Genomic DNA, 20,209 nt, shown 5'->3' with positions numbered 1-20,209 from the left:
TTATAGAAAGCATAGCAGGAAGATTTCTATCCTATCTCAAGGTCATTCTGTATCGTGCAAGAGAGTAGAACGGTAGATAATTTCTCAGTCAATGACTTGTCGACTTGCCCAGTTCATCGAACGCCAGTTTAGCTTTGCATCCGAATCATTTTGCTGTAGCGGTGTTGGAGTTTTGTTTACGTGTAGTGGTATTTATGCGTCAGTCGCGGCAGCTGGTCGAGAATCGGGGAAACTGATTCAAACTAACCGGGCGCGTGTGGATGTTTTCGCGGACTGGTATAACTGATTTTTTTCATCTTTTCTTTTCTGCTCGTTGAGTCGCTGTTATCGATGTTACGTGAACCAGAACGTAACCAGTTTTCGTCTTCTTTGTGTCTGCTTCCATTCATGACATGCTGAAGCCACAGTTGTACGATTATTACTATACTACACGAGGTGGTAGAAACGTTCCTACAGGTGAAGGAGGTTTTCAGTTTATGTAACTTTGGAGATAACCGTTAAAAAGTGTATAATTGCAGGTTAGTTCGAAATACAGTACAAATCAGTCAGAACTGGGATTTTTCGTTTCTCATGTAGCAATACGTGTAGAGCTTATTTCTTGAAATGTATTTTTCTGGTGTTTCCATAACGACAGCACAGTCATAGAAAAGTGATGAACGTTCACGTTTAAAAAAAAGTTTATTTTTCTTAAATTTATTTACACGACTCCCAAACAAAAAATCATTAATGCAAACTCCGTCATCCATAACAATAGGTAATTTTGAATGCCTCCAATGTTTGTAATAAATATATTCATACGTGGGTCGATGATGCGGGAAGTAAAACATTTGTCTAATAAAATAGGCATCGTATGTTCGAAACCCGACCTAGTAGAATTTTCACATTCAGCCGGCTCGTAGTAGTTGTCCTAAAACTAGACTAAAATAAATCGACAACAAAATATGATGAACCAGACAATACCAGAAAATACTCCAAATATTGGCCATTGCTTTGTTCAGATATTGACTACCTTTCTTGAAATTTATGGATACCACATCAATAGAAATATTTGTTTTTCGAAGCAAACTAATCCGACACCCACTTTTCGACTTCTTCATAGGAATCGTGGTGCTGCTGAGCCAATACGTGACACATCATCGATAAAAACAAATGGGAGTCGGAAGGGGTCAAGTCTGATGAATACGGTGGGTGAAGTAGTAGCTCCCAGTCAAATACTTCGATTGTATCCTGAGGGGGTTTTGTTTTCCAGGTGCATTATCGTGTAACAATATCACTTTCCATTCAGGTCGTTTTAGATCAATTCACGGTTTAAATTAGTATCAACACTTTCTCCAGGTTCTGGAAGCTCATGATATATCACACCTTCCTGATCCCAATAAAAATCGAACATTGCCTTCTTCTCGAATCGATCTGGTTTTGCAGTCGATGTTGATGGTTATCCCGGATTTCTGTTTAGAAATCTAAAAATAAATTCACTTTTCATCGCAAAACTGATTTTCTTTCATGTCTTTGAAGGTAAGTTTCACATGTTTCTTCTATTTTCTATCAGTCTTTCATTCAATTCATGTGGCACCCATGTTTCACACTTTTGGACATTTCCCATAGCTTTTAAATAGTCCGAAATTGTTTGTTGTACAACATTGAACAGTGCTGCCATTCGATTTTGCTTGAATCTTTATCCAATATTGCTTGCAATTCGGCGTCTTAAAACTTTTTTGATGGTCTTCCACGTTCTTCATTTCTCATATCAAACTCATTATCTCCGAACAGTTTCAACCGTTTTCTGTATGTTGCTTCTGATAGAGCATGATCACCATATGCCTCAACGTTCGTGCAACTACTCTGTAACATTTTTCTTGAAATGACAACAAAGAATTAATGCTCACAAATCATCACTTTCTGGCACAAAATTGATCGGGGTAGAACTTGATCGTCAATACCTCATGATGTAATGAAGATAGTAACAAAATTCTTACTACATGTATTCGTAAATATTCTCAATAGATTGTGACTAAATTTTTAGTGGCCATTGATAGCCATAAAATAAGATTTCTTGAAACTTTCGAAATCAGCTAGCATTAAGGAGAAAAGCTTATGGCACGTGTTTATCTTTCGTAATCTCGGACGTCAATTTTGATAAAATGAACGACATATTAGTGTCACTGATCAACTGAACGAATATAACAATTAAAATAAGATCGCTGCTCGACCATTTCATCCAAACTTTGTCTTGAAATAATAAACGCATTAAAATCTGCAACACAACTATTCTGGAAAAATCTGAAAAGTAAAATTTGACATTACTGTATCACTTGATATGTAATAATATGCAGAGGTGTAACAAAGTTGAAACAAACATTCGATGAAAATTCAATTAGCATCTAGTTCGAACATTTCTTCGAACATAAGTTAGACAGAATAGGACGTAACGATAGTGATTTTACGCAATTTGTTGCTAATCACAACAGTATAGACGCACATTCATTTATTTGTTCTTGAAAATCAACAGATACTGTATGGTCCTAATGACAGTTTATAATAATATTTAAAAAGTTAGATTTAGTTCGACTCTGTGGTAAATTAAAACCAAATCCGGACGAAGTTAGTCTAAATGGTCGTTGAAAGCTGAGAATGGTACTATTCGCCTCATCATTGGTGCACCACACAGGTTTTTAGGTAACTTTCGAAATGGTGTTTTGATTCCAAGCATCCTACATTATTGAACAAGTTTTTCGCTTTCAAGGAAAATTTCAGCATTTTTAAACTTCAAAGCCGTTACAGTTAATCGGTTCATTTTTAGAATTGATATAAAAATTGTACAATATTTTCTCCATTGAAATAATCAAATCAGCAGTACAGTAATAATTAAATCAGCGAGTGAATTATTTCTTTGATATTCTGTAGATAATTTATAAAAATAACGTCAACATTGTGAAACTTCGAAGAAACTTCAGAAATCTGTCAGTCTGTATATTTTAGGACCAATGCATCGATCCCGAAGAACTGTTTACGATATTTTTTCCCATTATAATAAACTGATTCATAATTTTTGCCTTTCTCATTTAGAAAAGTTATGCAATTACTGTGAAAAGTGACTTTTGAACCGAGGCCCGGAGGACCGAGTGTCATATACCATTCGACTCAGTTCGTCGAGTACGCAAAATGTGTTTGTGTGAGTGTACACGGAACGACCGAAATTAGCTCTGCGCCTCATTCGTATTACTGTTTTTGAATTAGTTGATTTTAACAACAAAATTTCCAAAATAACTATAAAACTAGTTAAAATTTATAATTTACTGTGCTGAAAAAAACTCTTATTTTTAGAGAATGTGTTTAGTTGGCGAATATTCTGGACACAAACCAGCAATATTTCAATCCAACACGAAATTCTCATTGACAACTAATTTCGTTATTAAAATCAGAAACTTTGATTCTATTTATCTATCACCGTCATTACTGAAGGACAGCAGTCTCAAAGCAAAACAATCCATTAAAAAGCTAAAAGGGACAGTCTTTTTGAAACTGCTCGCAAATTGTTTAGATGTTTTTCGCATGTGTTACGATATATCCATATATAAATTTCTAAACCGATATGTAAAAATGACGTAAACTGTTAGTGGAAAGTGTATTTATTCAGAATTTGTGCGCAGTTGAAGCGATTGTGGGTAATAATGTTTTTACGCGAAACAGTGAAGTGAGTTTCGAATGTTGCACTCTAATTGTATTATCGAATGATATTTTTAGTATCTTCTAACCTGCCGGGCGACGCCGTCCGGTGTATTACTTGTATTCGGTTTTTGTTTTCCGAGTGCTCGAAGTTTTCAGTGAGAGAGCTGATTTCGCGAAGTCGAATGAAGAAAACAGCGATTTAGAAGTAAAATTTTTCAAAAAGAAGTTTATGTTTCGCTTATGTCTTTTTCTCCAATACAACATCGTATTTATACCTGCAAATATAGAAAAGATAACCGCGACTGAAATTTTTTTCGGTAGTAGTGTGCCATCTAGTGGCTAGTAGTCATTACAGTGTTAACGAGCGCCATATAGCTGCAAATTGCAGAAACCAATTCAACCATTTATGTTGGTTGAAAACAACGTTTTATTTCTCTAACTCAACAAAAAAATTAGTTGAATGGATATGAAGCGTGTCTTAGCTAAGAAATGACAGCACGTTTATTTGGTGAATTCAACTAAAAAAATAGCCATTTCAACAAATATTTTTTTATTATTATTAAGAGAATTAGAATTAAAAAATCTAAATTAGCAAAAGTAAGATTTTTTTAGTTGTCTCAAAAAATAACTAACTAAAATCAGAAAATTAACTAATTTTTTCGCCAAAATGCTAATTTCGGTCTTTCCGTGTATGTAACGTTTTTTTGCACTAACTTTTCTCGAAGATGGCTAAACCGATTTTCACAAACTCAGATTCAAATGAAAGGTGGTCCTATACAAAATTCCTGAATTTAATTTAGATTTGACGTTTCCGGAGTTATGAGACAAAAAGTGCAAAAAAAATGAAAATATATGTTCTGACTATTCTCATAGATGGCGCGACCGATTTTCACAAACTTAGGTTTAACTGAAAGGTCCTTTGGTCCCATAAAGAATTCCTGAATTTCATGCTGATCCGACTTTCGGATCCGGAAATACAGGGAAAAGTGTGTTAAAAATTTTATAGTTTTTATTAGTAGACGGTTAAACAAACCGATTTCGGTTATTTTTCAAGAATCGAAGAAAATTATTTTGAAGAATGCCACAGTATTATATATGACAGTATGATTGAAATGAGAAATGCATCATTATACCACTAGGCGGATAAAAACAAGTTTTTTTTCGTATACTCACATCAATTCGATTATGTTTGTTTCTGACATTACCCATACGCCTTTTTACACGACCCCGCAGTTCTACCATAGAAAAATTACCACTAAAATGTGTTCTTTTTTGAGTTTATACGTTTACTTAAATTATAGTATTATTTTGCTTCAGATGCATATTGCACTACACTTGTTCAGTAGAGAGTTTATAATTTGAGAAAGTGCGTATTTTTTAATTCAAGTATACTCTGCATATAAGACCTGTAATTGAATTCTCTTTGGCTCAGCAGAACAATTTGCTTCTCGAGCTGTTCCAGTGAATAGAATTAAGAAAGTGAATTTATTAGCGAAGAGCGAGTTCTAAAAGGGAAGAACGCATGTACGAACTTCAGTTCAAGTTAAATGAACTGATGAGCAGCTATATTTAGAATATGAAAACTTTGGTTTAAATAGAAAACACAAATATGTAAAGGGTCACATAAATAGTGTGGACTTTGCGTCTGCTTAGCGGTTCAAATTGAACTGTAAGGCGGAGATGGCGGATCAATTTGAACTGCTTTAAGCACTGATGAGCCGAAGGCGAAACGCGAAGAAATCGAAACTAAATATGTACTTTACGTACAAACCAAAAACCCCTAAATGTACATAAATGTAAATTTTGGCCCAAAATTGGCTATTATTTGAAAGATCAATTCGAGACAATTAGCATGGCCCATCCACCGTGACGTTGTTTCCGATTATGCCACCAGCGTGAATTCTGCACCAAACAAGTGCACTTTTCTGGTTGTAATGGTGTCTCGAAAACTTCGTGAGGATTCGAAACGACAATTTTGTTTGTTCACAAACCCATTGAGCTAAAAATGTGCCTTGTTAGTGAGCACAATTTGGTGGTAAAGAAGCGGATCTTCGGTCAACTCATACAATGCCCACCGAGCACTGAGTCAACTGGACTAGTCTTGTGCTAATCTCCGAAGAAATTGAGCCGTGAGAAATAGAAAGGGTTTTGTCGGATACGTCATTTATGCTATTATATCTCTGGAACCAGGAATGACAGCATTCGATTTCCGAACTTGATCAAAGGACCAATAGTGGCAAAACTCCGAGAAAATTGAGCGGTGAAAAAATATTTGGAAGGTGCACACTAGGGTGGGACAAAAAATAGATATCAGCTCCACCAAACTTTTCGTGTTCCTTTTGGGTCCCATAGGCATCATGCAAAATTTTAGATCGATCGGAGAAACTATATTTTCGCGCCCACGCTTTAAAGTTTGTATGGGATTTAGTATGGAGAAATTCATTTTTAACAAAAAAATCGGCTGGAGATCAACCTGTGAACTCTAAAAATCAGTCCATGTGTTATTTTCGTAGGAAATTTATCGTGCAGGAAAACTTTAGAAGACAGAAAAACAATCCGATATTTGTAGAATAAGTTATTAAAGGAAAACCGACTCAAGGTCCGAACAATGGCTCACTCCTTAATATATCTAGCACCACTGCTGCTAGTGGTGGTAATATGATTGTGCTTTCTTTTATTATGCTACAACGGTTGATTTTAGTTGTTTGATGTCTTCACAAAAGTTTCTCAGCTGAGTATGAGGATTATTTTTAAGTGACAAGTCATGTTCCAAAACTCACTGTAAAGACACAAAAAAGTCAAACTTTTTAATTTGAAGAAATAGGTTTTTGAAATCTTCTACAATATTTTAGATAAACTCAAATCCAAAAACTTTGCGGAATATATAAACTCTCTATCACTTATAGTTTAGAAGATATAGTAATTTTTATTGGTGGTACTTTTTTATGCACACAAAAACACAATTTACATGACTTTTTGTGTCTTTAGTGTAAGGTTTGGAGCATGGTTTGTCACTTAAAAATAATCTTTATACTCTGCTGAGTAACTATCGTGAAGACATCAAACAAAACGGATCAACCGTTATAGCACATTAAAGGGAAGTAACATCATGTTACTTTCACTAGCAGCAGTGGTGCTAGATATATTATGGAATGAGCCATTGTTCAGACCTTGTGTCTGTTTTTCTTTAATAACTTTTTCTACAAATGTCGGATTGTTTTGCGGTCTTCTAAAGTTTTCTTTCTCGTTAAATTTCCTACGAAAATATTATATGCGCCGATTTTTAGAGTTCATAGGTTGATCTCCAGCCGATTTTTTTGTTAAAAGTGAATTTCTCCATACTAAATCCCATACAAACTTTAAACCGTGAGCGCGAAAATATAGTTTCTCCGATCGGGCTGAAATTTTGCATGTTGCTTTAGGGACCCAAAAGGAAAACGAAAAGTTTGGTGGAGCGAGAAAATAAACATTTTCATCTTTTTCCCATACAACCTTGTCCCACCCTAGTGCACACACATCCATGCATACATATGTTCAGATTTTGTCGAATGGTATATTATGCTATGGGTCTCCGAGGCTCCTTTCGAGAATTGGTTTTCTTTTAAAATTATATCACTTTAAAATTTTATTATTTTATGTAAAATAGACGCTCCGGCAAAATAAAAACTAATATATAATCATTTAGGGGTTAACATATTTTGTCCTTAGGGCACATATCCGTTTTAATTATTCTTTACGTTTCGTCTTAGACTCGGCCGTATTGACAGTTTACAGTATAAACTGTTATGAACTGATTAGTCTATCGAATGATGTCCGGCGTACCTATACATGCGCACGCCGGCAGCTCAGTCATAACCGAAGAGCGAAAACAAAACTCGGCGATGTCGGCATCGGCCATGTGCGGTTTGACCTTTACTGCACAGATTCAAGAAGAGAGGTAATTACCCAGCTCAGTTCTGAGATTTGTTTTTCTCTCTGTCACGTTTGGCTCTGTGAGAACTTATATGTACACCTTCAGTGACTGATGCTTATGGCAGATGAAAACAAATTGCTGTCTCAGTTGCAGCGTCGAAGCGGTTTTATTGATGAATTTATTGACAGTTTAATAAAAAGTATAACACTATTTCATTGTATTGAAAAACACAAGTAAATATCAGTTTTCACTTACAACGAACTGTTACATCTGATATCATACCACATAATATATAACACTGTGGTATTCTTCAAAATACTATCCTTTGACTCTTAAAAGGTAACAAAAATGTTTGTTTGGGCATTAACAACCTATAAATAGAAATGGTGCGAAATTTAAAAGTCGGTTGCGGATAAAACTCATAATTAGCTTAAGAAACCATAAGATCTTCCATTGAAATCCCAGTTTTTGAATGTCGATTCAGCTATCTTTGAGAAAAAAAAGAAGTGAGTTCGATTATGGAGTTTTTGAACCCGGTGACCGTTATAGCCGAAGTGCGTTCGTATGACCAACCAATAACAAAACCTTCAATTAGTGATAGTTTTAGGTCCAATTTATAAAAAAAAAACGTTTTTTTCATCTACGCGACGGTTTAAAATTATAAGCACATTCAGAACTAACCGAAAGTCATGTCCGGACAAAATTCAGGAGTTCCGTATGAGAATTAAGACGTTTCATTTGAAGTTTGTGAAAATTGGTTGTGACATCTCTGCGAAAATGAAGTTAGTTCCATTTTGCAGATTTTGACCACTATTTCCAGCTTATCCGGTACCGGAATCCGGTATGTCCGATCTAAGTTTAAGTGGTCGTCAACTAACAAGTTTTGTTAATAAGAGGAATTTATTTAATATTATGGAAAAATTTGCTCATCATCTTCTATTGAAGTAAACGATGAAATTTGTCGTTTTTTTCTAATCATGCTGTAATGCCCGAACCGGAAGCAAAATTCGTAAGGAATTCAAAAATTGATGCTTCACGCTTAAGTCTAAGGTTGTGAAAATGGGTTCTGCCATCTTCGACAAAAATAAATACACATTCTGGACAAATTATTGCACATTTTTTATGGTAATTCCCGAAACCGGAAGTCAGATCTCTATGGAATGTAGAATATTTCGAGGTAAGTGAGTGCATGTTTTTGTCAAATTGATTCTAATGGTATAAGAAACACGGTCCTGTGGGCCTAAAGTCGATTTTGAGAGTTATAGAAAGACAAAAAACGTTAGATTGGTTAAATTAAACAAAAAGCTCAATGATAAACAATGATAAAGAACAGAAAGGGCCATTATCATACCACTCTTCATCGAAGAAATAGTTAAACTTTACGTGAGCTGAGTTCTATTCATTTGACAATCATCGATAATTAATTTTGTCTGCTTGTACGATTTAAATTAATGCTGTTTTCGCTAGACGGCGAAACCATCCCAGTGTCCATTCTAACTCCGTTTGTTTGACGGTCGGCTTCGAACTTGATATTCCCGTTTATATGTGCAAACTCTACTCAGTTTCGTGAAATTGTTCGTTTGATGAATCTACCCTGGGTCAGTTCCGTATTTCTTATGCATACTAAACATACTGCCGATAAAAAAGTATGATAAAATAAATTATATTTTATGTAACTTCAGTCGAATTGCTACGTTCAAATTATATTTTTGATTTACTGTAACTGACAGTGTTTCTTTGAAATAAACTAAAATATTAGGTTGTTATTAGTTCTGGTTTGAAAGCACTTTCCACAAATATATGTTTGGAATAACTATGATATTGATTCTTTCAATTTGACATTTGAAATTCTAAGGTGAATTCAACCATACTTCAAGCTCAAGTTTGACTACAATCAACTGAGATTTAAAACAAACTTAAAAATTCAAGAACAATCGAACTTGTCAGAAAGATAAGAGAAATTTTTAGGTAGAACGCTGTATTTTCTGTTATGTATGTTATATCATTATATCATATCAGTTGGTGTTCAGAAATCGATTTTGTAGGAAAAGTCAATGTACAGATAGAACTGAACCGTAGACTATCCGATATTAAATCTATCCATCTGCTTGATACGTTCCGGATTGGATGACTTGGAATCTGAATTATGCCAAATCAACGAAATATCTCCCCTCCTCACATTCCTTTACTAACTCTAGGGGAGTATGCCGCCCCGTTAATACGGCGTCCCTTCTTCTCCTATAACAACAAGACAATCGGCCACGTTAAGCTAAAGCAAATGAGTCAAATAAAAAAAAATCTATCATAAAAAAAAACAAAATATCTCAAAATGAGTTTTATTGTATTTGCTGAAAATTTATACTACTTCCTCCAACAACGGTTTTGGCATATTATCCGAATTCTTTTCATAGTAATTCGGACATCCGAGATGCAGAAAATGTGATATCCAAACGCTGTAAATTTTCTTCGATTCAGTGTCGGGTTACACACAACTTGGTTGATTACCGGTTCAATATCTCACCCGGGCAGTAAACGTGTAATTTGTTCGCTTCTAAAGGCTCTTGATTTTCCCGGTCTAAAAAAATTTATCAATTGTCTTCCATGTATGAATTCAGTTCACAATCGACGAACTTGTATCCAATTTCCCAAAACAACACTAACTAATCAATATTTCCTAATGACTTATGGAATACCTGCTCAGCATTGTCAGAATGATGGAAAGTGTTCAAGAACATGGTATCCACAAACATATCTTCCGGTTAAATTCCGGTTTCTTCGAGCTATGTACTAAATGACTTGCACTTTATCGCAGCAATTTCTTTAATTTTTCGAAAATCATGTTTTAAGTTCAAGCGCCGGGATATTCCGTTCGCTGTGAAACTTTGCCGTTTCAAATGACAGGGTGATTGATTATATAGTTAATGAAAATTTTAGCTGAATTTTTAAATGACCAAAACCGCAAATCGTTGACAATTTTCAATTTCAAACCCAACAATTCGACTAGCTGCCTACAGGTTTGAGAAAATAAAAATTCCAGTGGAGTCTTGTGACAAAATTTACGGGCTGTGCACTGCTAATATGGTATGATATCAGATGTAACAGTTCGTCGAAAGTGAAAACTAAATATTGAGGAATAGATATTCGCTTGTAACTTCATTAATAAAACCGCTTCGACGTTGCAACTGAGACAGCAATTTGTTTTCAACTGCCATAAGCGTAAGCCACTGAAGCCTCTCCTGAAGGTGTGCATACAAGTTCTCACAGAGCCAAACGTAACAGAGAGAATTACAAATCTTCGAGCTGAGCTGAGATTACTCCTTCTCCTCTTGAATCTGTGCCGTACCTCGAGTACACAAAACGATACTAATACAGTATCAAGAGATACATGAAATTCTCAGTTGGATGCAAGGATGGGTTTTATCGTATCAAAGAACGCTCTCTACCAACTCTTCACACGATTCAATCAGTGCCATCAAAGAGAGACGGATATCATCTCAGCAACAAAAAACCGGCATGTTTCATTTAACAAGGAATGGGCACCAGTGCGAGAGCGAATTTATCTCGATAACCCGTCTAAGCATTACGGGTTAGCACGCAGCTGTGGGGATTCTGTCTGAAGCAAAAAAACTGTCGCTTATTCTCGTTTCGGGAACCGATTCTATACGGGCAGTTGATAATTGCGATAAATCATTTTACTATTGCCATTTATTCTAACTATGTGCATTTAACCTTTGTGTCTATGTGAATGTGAATGCTCCACACAAGGGTTTTGGAATATTGCAACCTAATATGAGAATCATCAAGTCGAATCATAGAGGGCCGTGAAGTGGAGCGAAGAAATGTAGAAAAATTCTCTCACAGTTCATGCATTGAGAGACACGAGTTCTTGTAGCATTGTATACAATATAGAGAAATATCGAGCAGCTTCTTTCAAATTATCGGCAATCACCAACACTGGTTGGATGTATATGGGATGTGTGTAAATACACGGAATTCTGAAGCACAAGGTAAAGTGTTCGAGTTCATAGCGCCACGTATTGGTCACGGCAATGCGATATGAACAGATCGTTGTGCTGTCATTGACCATCAAACGCAAGTAGCTTAAGGTGAATTTGTGTATATTGTACTGTGGACAAAGTCGTTTATTATTTTATATTGGTACCATTAAAGCTGCTTTTATCGAATAAATAGAGAATCTTAAAAATTATTGAATGCCACTGACGATGTAGTCATTCCTTCAATTTCACCTGTTGTGCAGTTCACAAGGTGCACATGAAAACGAGACGCCACTGAAGAATTCATCTAACTGAAAACTGGGGATGCTTATATCAGCTGTTTTTTCAAAGAAGGACGTATCTTACAAAAGTAAACAAATCGAGGTTCTCTCTCCTACCAGTAAATGCTTCAAAATCCTACAATTTTGTCTAAAAATTCGTATTCTACAAAAATCTCAATCTTAGTAATACAAAGAACTATAAAAGGCGAAACTGTCATTCCATTTGTTTACGCAAGTTTCGCCCTCCGTGTTCCATGCCAACAAACAGGGCGATACTTCAATTGGAGGTAAGGAAGGGCGAAACTATTTATGTTTTTTATTTTAGATGGTTACCGAACCTTTTATTACTGGAAACAGTAAAAGAGACAATAAAACTACTCACAGATTTGTCTTAGTAGCGAAAACCAGTCAATTTCATGAAAAATGCGCAAGGGCGTATCTTTATAATTCACACAGGAAGTATAAAAGTAAACAAATCGAAAAAGGGCGAAACTCTTTTTATGTTGATTTATTCAGTGGATATAGAAGGAAAGTGGTAACATTTGCGTGCCTTTTGAAAATAAACTAACAATTCATCGACTAATCATAAATTGATCAGAGAATATACGATAATTTCTAAACACGATTTAAAACCGAAGTCGAAACATTCATCGATGATTTTCTCCATTTGCTGTCAATGTTATGGCGTTTTCGTTTTTAATTTGCACTACACCGGAGCAGTGCTACACTGAGGCATGAATAAACGAACAAAAATGACGAAAACATAAACAGTACCCTCTCAGCAGGCCGTTCAATTTTGTTGATTTTTGATCGCTTGTTGAACGATATATTGCACGAAATATTCGTTCAATTTGCTGGAACGGTTTGTTGTTGTTTTTTCTCTTGCAAAAATAGTGTGAAAATTAAGTTTTACCTTTACATAGAAAGAAAATTTGTTGTTATTCTACGTGAAGTAGAAGTATTGTGCAGGTATGTATTGTTAGTTTAAACAAATGAGTGGAGAAAACTTCAGAAATTCTGCAGTAAAACTAGTCCAACGGGGCTCCAACTCCTCATGTTAAAAATGGCTCAACAATGGACCTCTGTCTGCCGGGTTTGTTGAACGAAAAAAATGGCATTCGGTTCAACGGTCTGTTTCAAAATCGGCAAACGAAGGACCCGTGTTGGCCTCCCGTTGAACGATTGATTGGACTTTCATTGGACCAATGATACAACGTATTGGACCAATGAAGGACCACCGTTGAACGTTTTTTTATAAGTGGGTAACCATTGACTACAATAAACGATTCCATTGCACAGAGCTACACCAAACTTTTGAAGAGTGCTACACCAGTGGTATCGGAGCAGAAAAAGTGTAGCACTGGTGTAGTTCAATTGGTAAAAACGAACGGTTTCAGTGCAGCTTTCGCTACACCGGTGTAGTGCAATTTAAAAACGAAAACGACATTAGATTCGCCGTTCTTTGAAAAACAGCTGATATATAATGTTTACGTTGATTGAAACTGATATTCGATGTCGATTTCGCTTGAAGCCGAAACTAACCCAGTTCCAACCTAAACCGCGGTCAAATCCATACATTTGACAGTAGTTGAGGTCGAAACTGAGTTGGATTTTGCATCAAGCGAAAAAACCATAAGGTTTGTTTAGTTGACAATAATTAACGTTTAAAAACCTAAAAAAATCAAACAATTTTTATCTTGTAACATCCTGATTGAACGATTTTAAACCAATTGAAAAATATATTTGGGACAACTTCAATAATTGGTTTTGAACAAATAACTTAAAATGATGATGTTGTTTCGTTCTTCTCCGTGTAAGTTGTAACACATTATTAAAGATGCAGTATGCATAATCATTTTGTTATATTTTACTTGAGAGCGACTCGTAAAGTGCAATTCGGAACATCGTGATAGAATGTGCGATGTTCATGGGTCGTGGAAATAGTTCTACTGTTGACTGTAAATGTAAATAACAAATCCTAACCAATACTTTTTCTTAAAAGAGAAAAAATCGGAAGTCCTGGACTCACAATTCATCTTGGCCACAGATTGAACACCGTTAGACTAGTTAATTCTTGAGACATAGCTGTTTTGTTCTCGTAATTACAAATTTTACCTTCATCGTCAGGTTATTTTTATTGCCATCTTGACTGTTATCAGCGTTTTCCAATAACGGATAACAAAACAAACCACAGTAGCCTGTATCTATTCTGAATATATACTTATTGATTGCATAGCAAAACATTACTGGCGATTTTCGAACCAACTCACCTGTAATTCGGCACGATCGACATCCCACTGGGACCGTTCTAGCTCAAACCGGGCCCACTCATGCTGAATGAAATGTAATATTCCCGGAATCGAGTACTGAGTAGGTGTAGCCTTGTTGTTCTGATCGTCCTGGCCACCGACGGCGGATCCACCAATTCCGACAGGTTTATTGTTATTCATACCTCCTGCCGAATTGTTGTTCGCCATGCCGCCCAAGCCAACGGCTCCACCTTGCAGACCACTTCCGGCACCGATTCCGCCCAGCTGCCCACCGGCACCATTCTGGTGGTTCAGCGCACTATTTTCATCCATTCTATCTTCGATTCTGTTAATTCTCATGACATGTCCACCATTTATCGCGACGGGTCAGAAAGAGAATCCGGAAACTTAAGCCAACTATTCGGCCTTCGTTTATTTTATGCTCGCACTTATTTCGTTTTTACTACCACTGAATGAATATTGCAAAGGTGATACATTATTATAGGGAGTGACAAGAGAATCCCATCGCGAATATTTTATGCCTTGAACTGTCCAGTGTTGCCAAGATAACGGTTCAAGATATAAATGAAATATTGTAATTGACACCTGACATATCCGATAGAATGATCTAGGTACAATTATAACTTGTAATACACAAATGATTACATTGTCATTCGTGTACGAATTAATTGAGAATCAATTGCTGCATATCTTGTATCATAAGAATCACGCACAAATTGTTACAGGCTCACGCAAGGTGTACAATAAAACAAAAACTTTACTTTGTTCCTATATTTAGGTTAAAACGTCTTAATAATAACATTTCGAGATTTGCGATTGGAAACACATCAAACTCCGTGTGTTCAATGCATCATGGCAACACTGAAACTAAGTGCAGATGCATGGAAAAAAGGAAACATATCGCACATTTTTGACGATTATCCCGCATTTGATCTTGTTTAAATATGTTGATTTGAAAAGCACAGTGAGATGAAAAGATGGAGAATGCGTTTTGCGAAATTTTGATTCCAAATCGAACCTTTTCCAGGATTCTTCAGAGGACATGCAAGGCAGTCACTCCTAATAATATCGCGATTCTTTACTCCAGCAAATAGTGCCATAAAGTATTATACAATAATTTTGCAGCACCGAGCGACCGTTTCCAATACTTTCGGCGTCAGGATTTGAATTTGTCTGATTTTTCTTCTGAATACTTGTCACCTCACAAATCGCACAGAGAAAAAAAAAACTTTCTCGCGGAAGTCTTCAGCGAGCTCTTTTGCTTATTGCACAGGCATATTGGCAGCCACTCACACAGATTTGATGACGCGAACACTACACGCACACAATCCCGCGGTTGGATCACTGCATAAGAGAGACAGAGAAGGGTGGTCGTATAGACGGGACACCTTCTTGATATTCCACTAGCCAGTCAGCCAGCTAGGCTAAAAGAAAAAACGAACTGCAACGTGAAAATCCGTGAACATTACAATTTTTCTCAGGAACTACATTTAAACCATTTTAATCCACTCTTGTATTATCGTGATTACTACACAATGCACAACGAAATGGTGCAAAACGCCTTTTTTCAACTTTTTCGATACAACCGTCCGTCCCGAGCAGTGAGTTCTCGTCTTTCTTCTAATGCTTTTTTTCTCCTGGTGAGATTTGTTGGTGTGGAAGATTGGAGTTGCCGCGATTGTGCAAGAAATGCTGAATTGGGGCGAAAACTTCGGCTCTGACGAGATACGTCAGGCGAAAATACACACATATGTCATTATACTCAATAGTTATGATAAAAATTTTATAAACCCTACATTATTAGATCCGAATGAATTTCGAATTAATTGAAGAATCCAACCAACTCTTTTGCGATCGCTGCGCTGCCCGAGTGGTGAGCTTTGAACTAAGCGATGGTGATAATTTTCAGATTTTGCTTGAAGATTCGAACAAAATGCAGGGTTTTTATTTTTTTTTCTTATGAATTGAATACTAACATACAAAAACGTGTGAAAATTAGGTAAAAAATCGATCATTAATGATTAAGTAACTTTCCGTGAAATGTTTGATTGATATTTATGGAGAAATCGTAACATGAAATACCAAATTCGAAGAAGTGGGGTTGGGTACTGTTTTCATATCTGTTATATTATTTGTTTTTTTGGGTTGGATTATAAAATTAATTGATAAATTATGATCAAAAGTTTTATGACTAGTCTATTTACTCATGTTTTATCATCTAAATCAAATCTGTATGTGAACTGAAAATTTCAAATTTCATCCGAGATTGTCTAGAGTATAGGACAATTTGAAATCATATGTTTGATGACAACACGTGAATAATCGTTACCCATATTTCTCGACGAACATTAGAAAAGGTCCCAAGTGCAACTGACAATTTCTCTTGGTTTACATTCATTTTCAACTACAGCATTATAAAAGTCAGACGAAAAGCTCTGTTTTCTTTAAATTCGGATTCTAATGACCTTTTTCTTACGTTGTGTTTCAATTTCTTATAATATTCGTATACAGATTTACAGACTTTTGATCCCTCGATTCAGATATTTCTTCTAAAAAATACAGATTTAAATGGTGCAACCGTGCCCGGCTGTTCAAATCTCGGCAATGTTTTGCCGAAATTCGATGAAAAATTTAAATGTGTAACTTCTCGATGTCGTGCTTGTAATGAGGATTTCGTACACCGTTCAGAACACCAGAAAAAAGATCTTCCATTGTTCCCTCTCGATGGAGAGAATTTGTTCTTTTTGTGACAGATTGTTTCTAATGAGCCTCTGGAGGGAAATCCTGCACATACATTTCGATTGCACTTTTTATATACACCGGCATGTTGTACTTCAGGTTTTCATGCACATAATGTTTGTTGTTGTTGTTGCTAGATGCGAAATTATTTGCTTTACTCTCAGTGAAGTGAACGTGAGTTGCATTATTTGATTTGTTCAGCTATATCTCAGTAATTTTCTTTAGACCGACTTTCATTTGCTGCTTAACTTACTAACGTTGAACAGAAATTCGAAAGCGATGTTTTTTTCGTAGTAGCGGAGGAAACTGCTTCTGCGTTTTTCAACAATGTCTGTTTCCTCACGATTGTATATAACCTTAAACAAATTTTCTATTCTTAGTAACGGAGGTCTAATGCGATATCATTTTAAATCAACAAATCCAGAATCGCGGAATCACCACTTTTCTTAGTGCGTTAAGCGGTCTTTACATGATCATTCTAAAAGTGTCATTTCTAAAAAGTAATGAAATTTATAATGAACGTGTAACGGCAGTAATGATGAATTCCCCATACAAATTTGGAATGTCATTACTTAGTAATAATTGAAAATGACATAAATAATTCTCGTGTAAGGGTCGCTTTAGATTTGCTCATTTCGAATCATCTTATGAACTATTCACACCTTTCCGATCAGACATAGTTCCGTGCAAGGATGGTTGTATTCTTTCACACATTTTAATGCATGTATTCACACTTGTCCGGCTCAGTACCAACACGAAACGGTCCAGGACAAGTGTGAAAACAGGCATTGAAACGAGCGAAAGAATGTTGCCATCCGTGTACAGAGCTGTACCGGAACTGAACCTGATCGAAAGAGTGTTAATATCTCATTATTTATCACTTAACTATACTGTTCTTTGTTACTTCTAAAACAAAATAAGACTTTTTATGTAAACGTTTAAGTTTATTTCTAACATAATAATTTTATTTATTTTAAGTTTTATTAACGCGAGACATGATTCACAACTCAACTGTATTTCAATTATACGATATTGAGTCAACCATATGCGTTTTCATATCTCTTTTAAACTTAGTCGCTCGCTCATATCTATCCCCATCTTTGGTAATTTTTACATAAATAATTTAGGGCATTTTCAATCAAATTCCAACTTGAAATTCCCAATTTGTACAAAGAGCAATTAAAACATCAAGTGATATCTGAGAAGTTTGTGGTATTGTATGAGATTGAATTTGAAACAGGCGTCTTGAAATCTTTTTTTAGCGGGAACATAATCCCGACAAAAATCGCGAACAACTGTTCAACGCATAATACTTGTTTTAAACGAAGAATGTATACAGACAGCGATTGGAAAATAATGGGTAATGAGTACACTTTTTCAATTTTAGAGAAAACAATGCTTATTGGCTTTTCAAGTTAATAACTGCGAACAATCATTCGTCATATTAGTAACACATTTATTGTATAGATACTTCAATAATTATATCTGTTGGTTGAAATTAGTTGTTAACGTAGTTCTAGTAGTAAAAATGAAACGTACACGTACACAAATTCGTTTAAAAGCTTCAAGGGGAGGGACAATCTACAAAAATTCTTCGCACCAATCGTTCAAACATTGGTAGCAGTCGGCCGCTTGTTTGGAATTGGCTCCGCAGGTGTCCTTCATCCATTCCTTGAAAAGTTCAGCATCTTTTTTCAATATTAAGTATTGGCCAAGCACAGTATAGGCCTACGAGAAAAAAAATAAACCCATTATAAAAGAAATTATTTTTTGCGTTCCTCATACCTTGTCAAATCCAGCAGTATCCAATCGCTTTCCTAGTACATCTCCAACACCGGCCAGATCTGTTACTGGCTTATCTCCCATAGGCTCCGCCACAAAATTTCTATGTTTCTGCGAAGTACTTGACATGTTGCAGGCTTTGTGAATGTAGCTTAACCGGGAAAACAAATGCTAATATATTCTGTTGAATAATTCTCCGCTACGGCGTACCGCAAACAAACGTGTAATATATTGACAGGATATTCCTGTTTTTTCACGAAATACACGAAAATCTTAAGTTTACACTAGCTTTTGCTTGTCTCATCAGATTTGACAAAATGACAGTTGTGATTTTGAATCTTTTGTTTGTTGCCGGCTATTTGCTGAATTCTACACACATATCATGCATTACCAGAGTTGCCAATGTTCCAGATTTTTCTCATTTCGACAGACACTGTGACAAAGCATATTTTTTGCCACATTTTGTAGATTTCCCCAGATATTCAAGTTTTCTGCATACGAAAAGCCAGATTTCTCAGTTTTTTTTTAAATAAACTCGTAACGAATGATTTAAGGTAGCGCTTCACCGTGGCCAGATGAAGTTCGCTGCCTATCCCGGGGTTTCACGCACTTTACCCAAAATTGCGAGAGAACGGGGGAGAAAACGTATATTCCAAGAACATAGATTCTAGATAATAAATTTTTCTATCGATTCGTATATAAATTGTGCCTGATAAACGTTTTTATCGAAAGATTTCGTGCGAGTTGTAAAACTAAATGAGTTTTTCCTCATTCTTTCGCACACTCACAATGTCAACACACAAGAACACAAACTGTTTACAAAACTCGCACGAAATCTCGCGAAAGAAATGCTTTCTAACCGATATTTTTCGTCAAATGCATAGTAAAATCATTTATCTACAATCGTATGTTTTTGATTTTTCGTGAATCGGGTTAGTATTGGAGAAATATGCAATCGGCGACAAAGCATTGAATTGTTTCGCTTCGACCTGACCACGGCGAAGCGCTTACTTATCGTCATATAAGTAGAAATCATCGAAAATAAATGCCTATAAAGACATGGCGCTAGAGCATAATTACAAAGTTTCGCTCAAGTAGAACCAAACTTTACGTCTGTGTGAGGCTTTCAGTTGCTATGCATGAGGTTTTGAATTAGTAACGAGTCTAAGACGAGGTGTTAAGAAGTAAATAGAACTTATTTTTGTTAACATATCGGTACTAACATGTGATTAGGGCATATCGTGCGATATGCCCTTTTAAAAGTTACGAAAAATAATGCTCATTACTCAAGTTTTAAACATGAAATTCAAGCATATTGCGCACAATTTCGTAGATTGGACTTCTATCTACGAGATTATATCGACTATTGTGTAAATGAAGGTTGTAGAGCCGAGCAATGAGCATTATATTTTGTAACATTTGCAAGGGCCTATCGTGCGATATGCCCTAATCACATGTTACTACCGATATATGGAATATGGCACCAGATTTTGCCAAACTTTTTCTTCCGGAAGGACCAGATTTTATTTTTTGCCACTTGGCATCCCTGTGTATCACGCT

At 35.9% G+C, this 20,209-nt stretch overlaps 2 protein-coding genes across 6 annotated transcripts in view; both read right to left on the bottom strand.

The window, feature by feature from the left end:
* Positions 1-15,777, bottom strand: part of LOC131426985 (striatin-3) — a 69,402-nt gene extending 53,625 nt beyond the window's left edge. For 2 of the 5 annotated variants that reach the window (XM_058589840.1, XM_058589839.1), the window contains exons 1-2: positions 15,422-15,777; positions 14,129-14,576 (exon numbers count right to left, since the gene is read on the bottom strand). In XM_058589840.1, coding sequence (XP_058445823.1) covers positions 14,129-14,467 — 339 coding nt within the window. In that variant the 5' untranslated portion in view covers positions 14,468-14,576; positions 15,422-15,777. Of the gene's footprint in view, positions 1-14,128; positions 14,577-15,146; positions 15,393-15,421 lie in introns of those variants that run through there. The other 3 variants (XM_058589836.1, XM_058589837.1, XM_058589838.1) reach the window with 3 other exon arrangements.
* A 2,529-nt stretch (positions 15,778-18,306) lies between these two features.
* LOC131431695 (barrier-to-autointegration factor) lies at positions 18,307-18,979 on the bottom strand. Its single transcript, XM_058597556.1, has 2 exons — positions 18,653-18,979; positions 18,307-18,595 (listed from the first exon to the last, which is right to left on the bottom strand). The coding sequence occupies exons 1-2, from the start codon at positions 18,776-18,778 to the stop codon at positions 18,449-18,451; spliced, it is 273 nt and encodes a 90-aa protein (XP_058453539.1). The 5' UTR covers positions 18,779-18,979; the 3' UTR covers positions 18,307-18,448.
* Between the last annotated feature and the right edge of the window lie 1,230 nt (positions 18,980-20,209).

This window comes from Malaya genurostris, chromosome 2, assembly GCF_030247185.1.
Source record: "Malaya genurostris strain Urasoe2022 chromosome 2, Malgen_1.1, whole genome shotgun sequence".
In the NCBI taxonomy this organism is placed as follows: Eukaryota; Metazoa; Arthropoda; class Insecta; order Diptera; family Culicidae; genus Malaya; species Malaya genurostris.
Note: the sequence above shows the minus strand (reverse complement) of the source record. Positions and strands in the feature narration are given on the sequence as shown.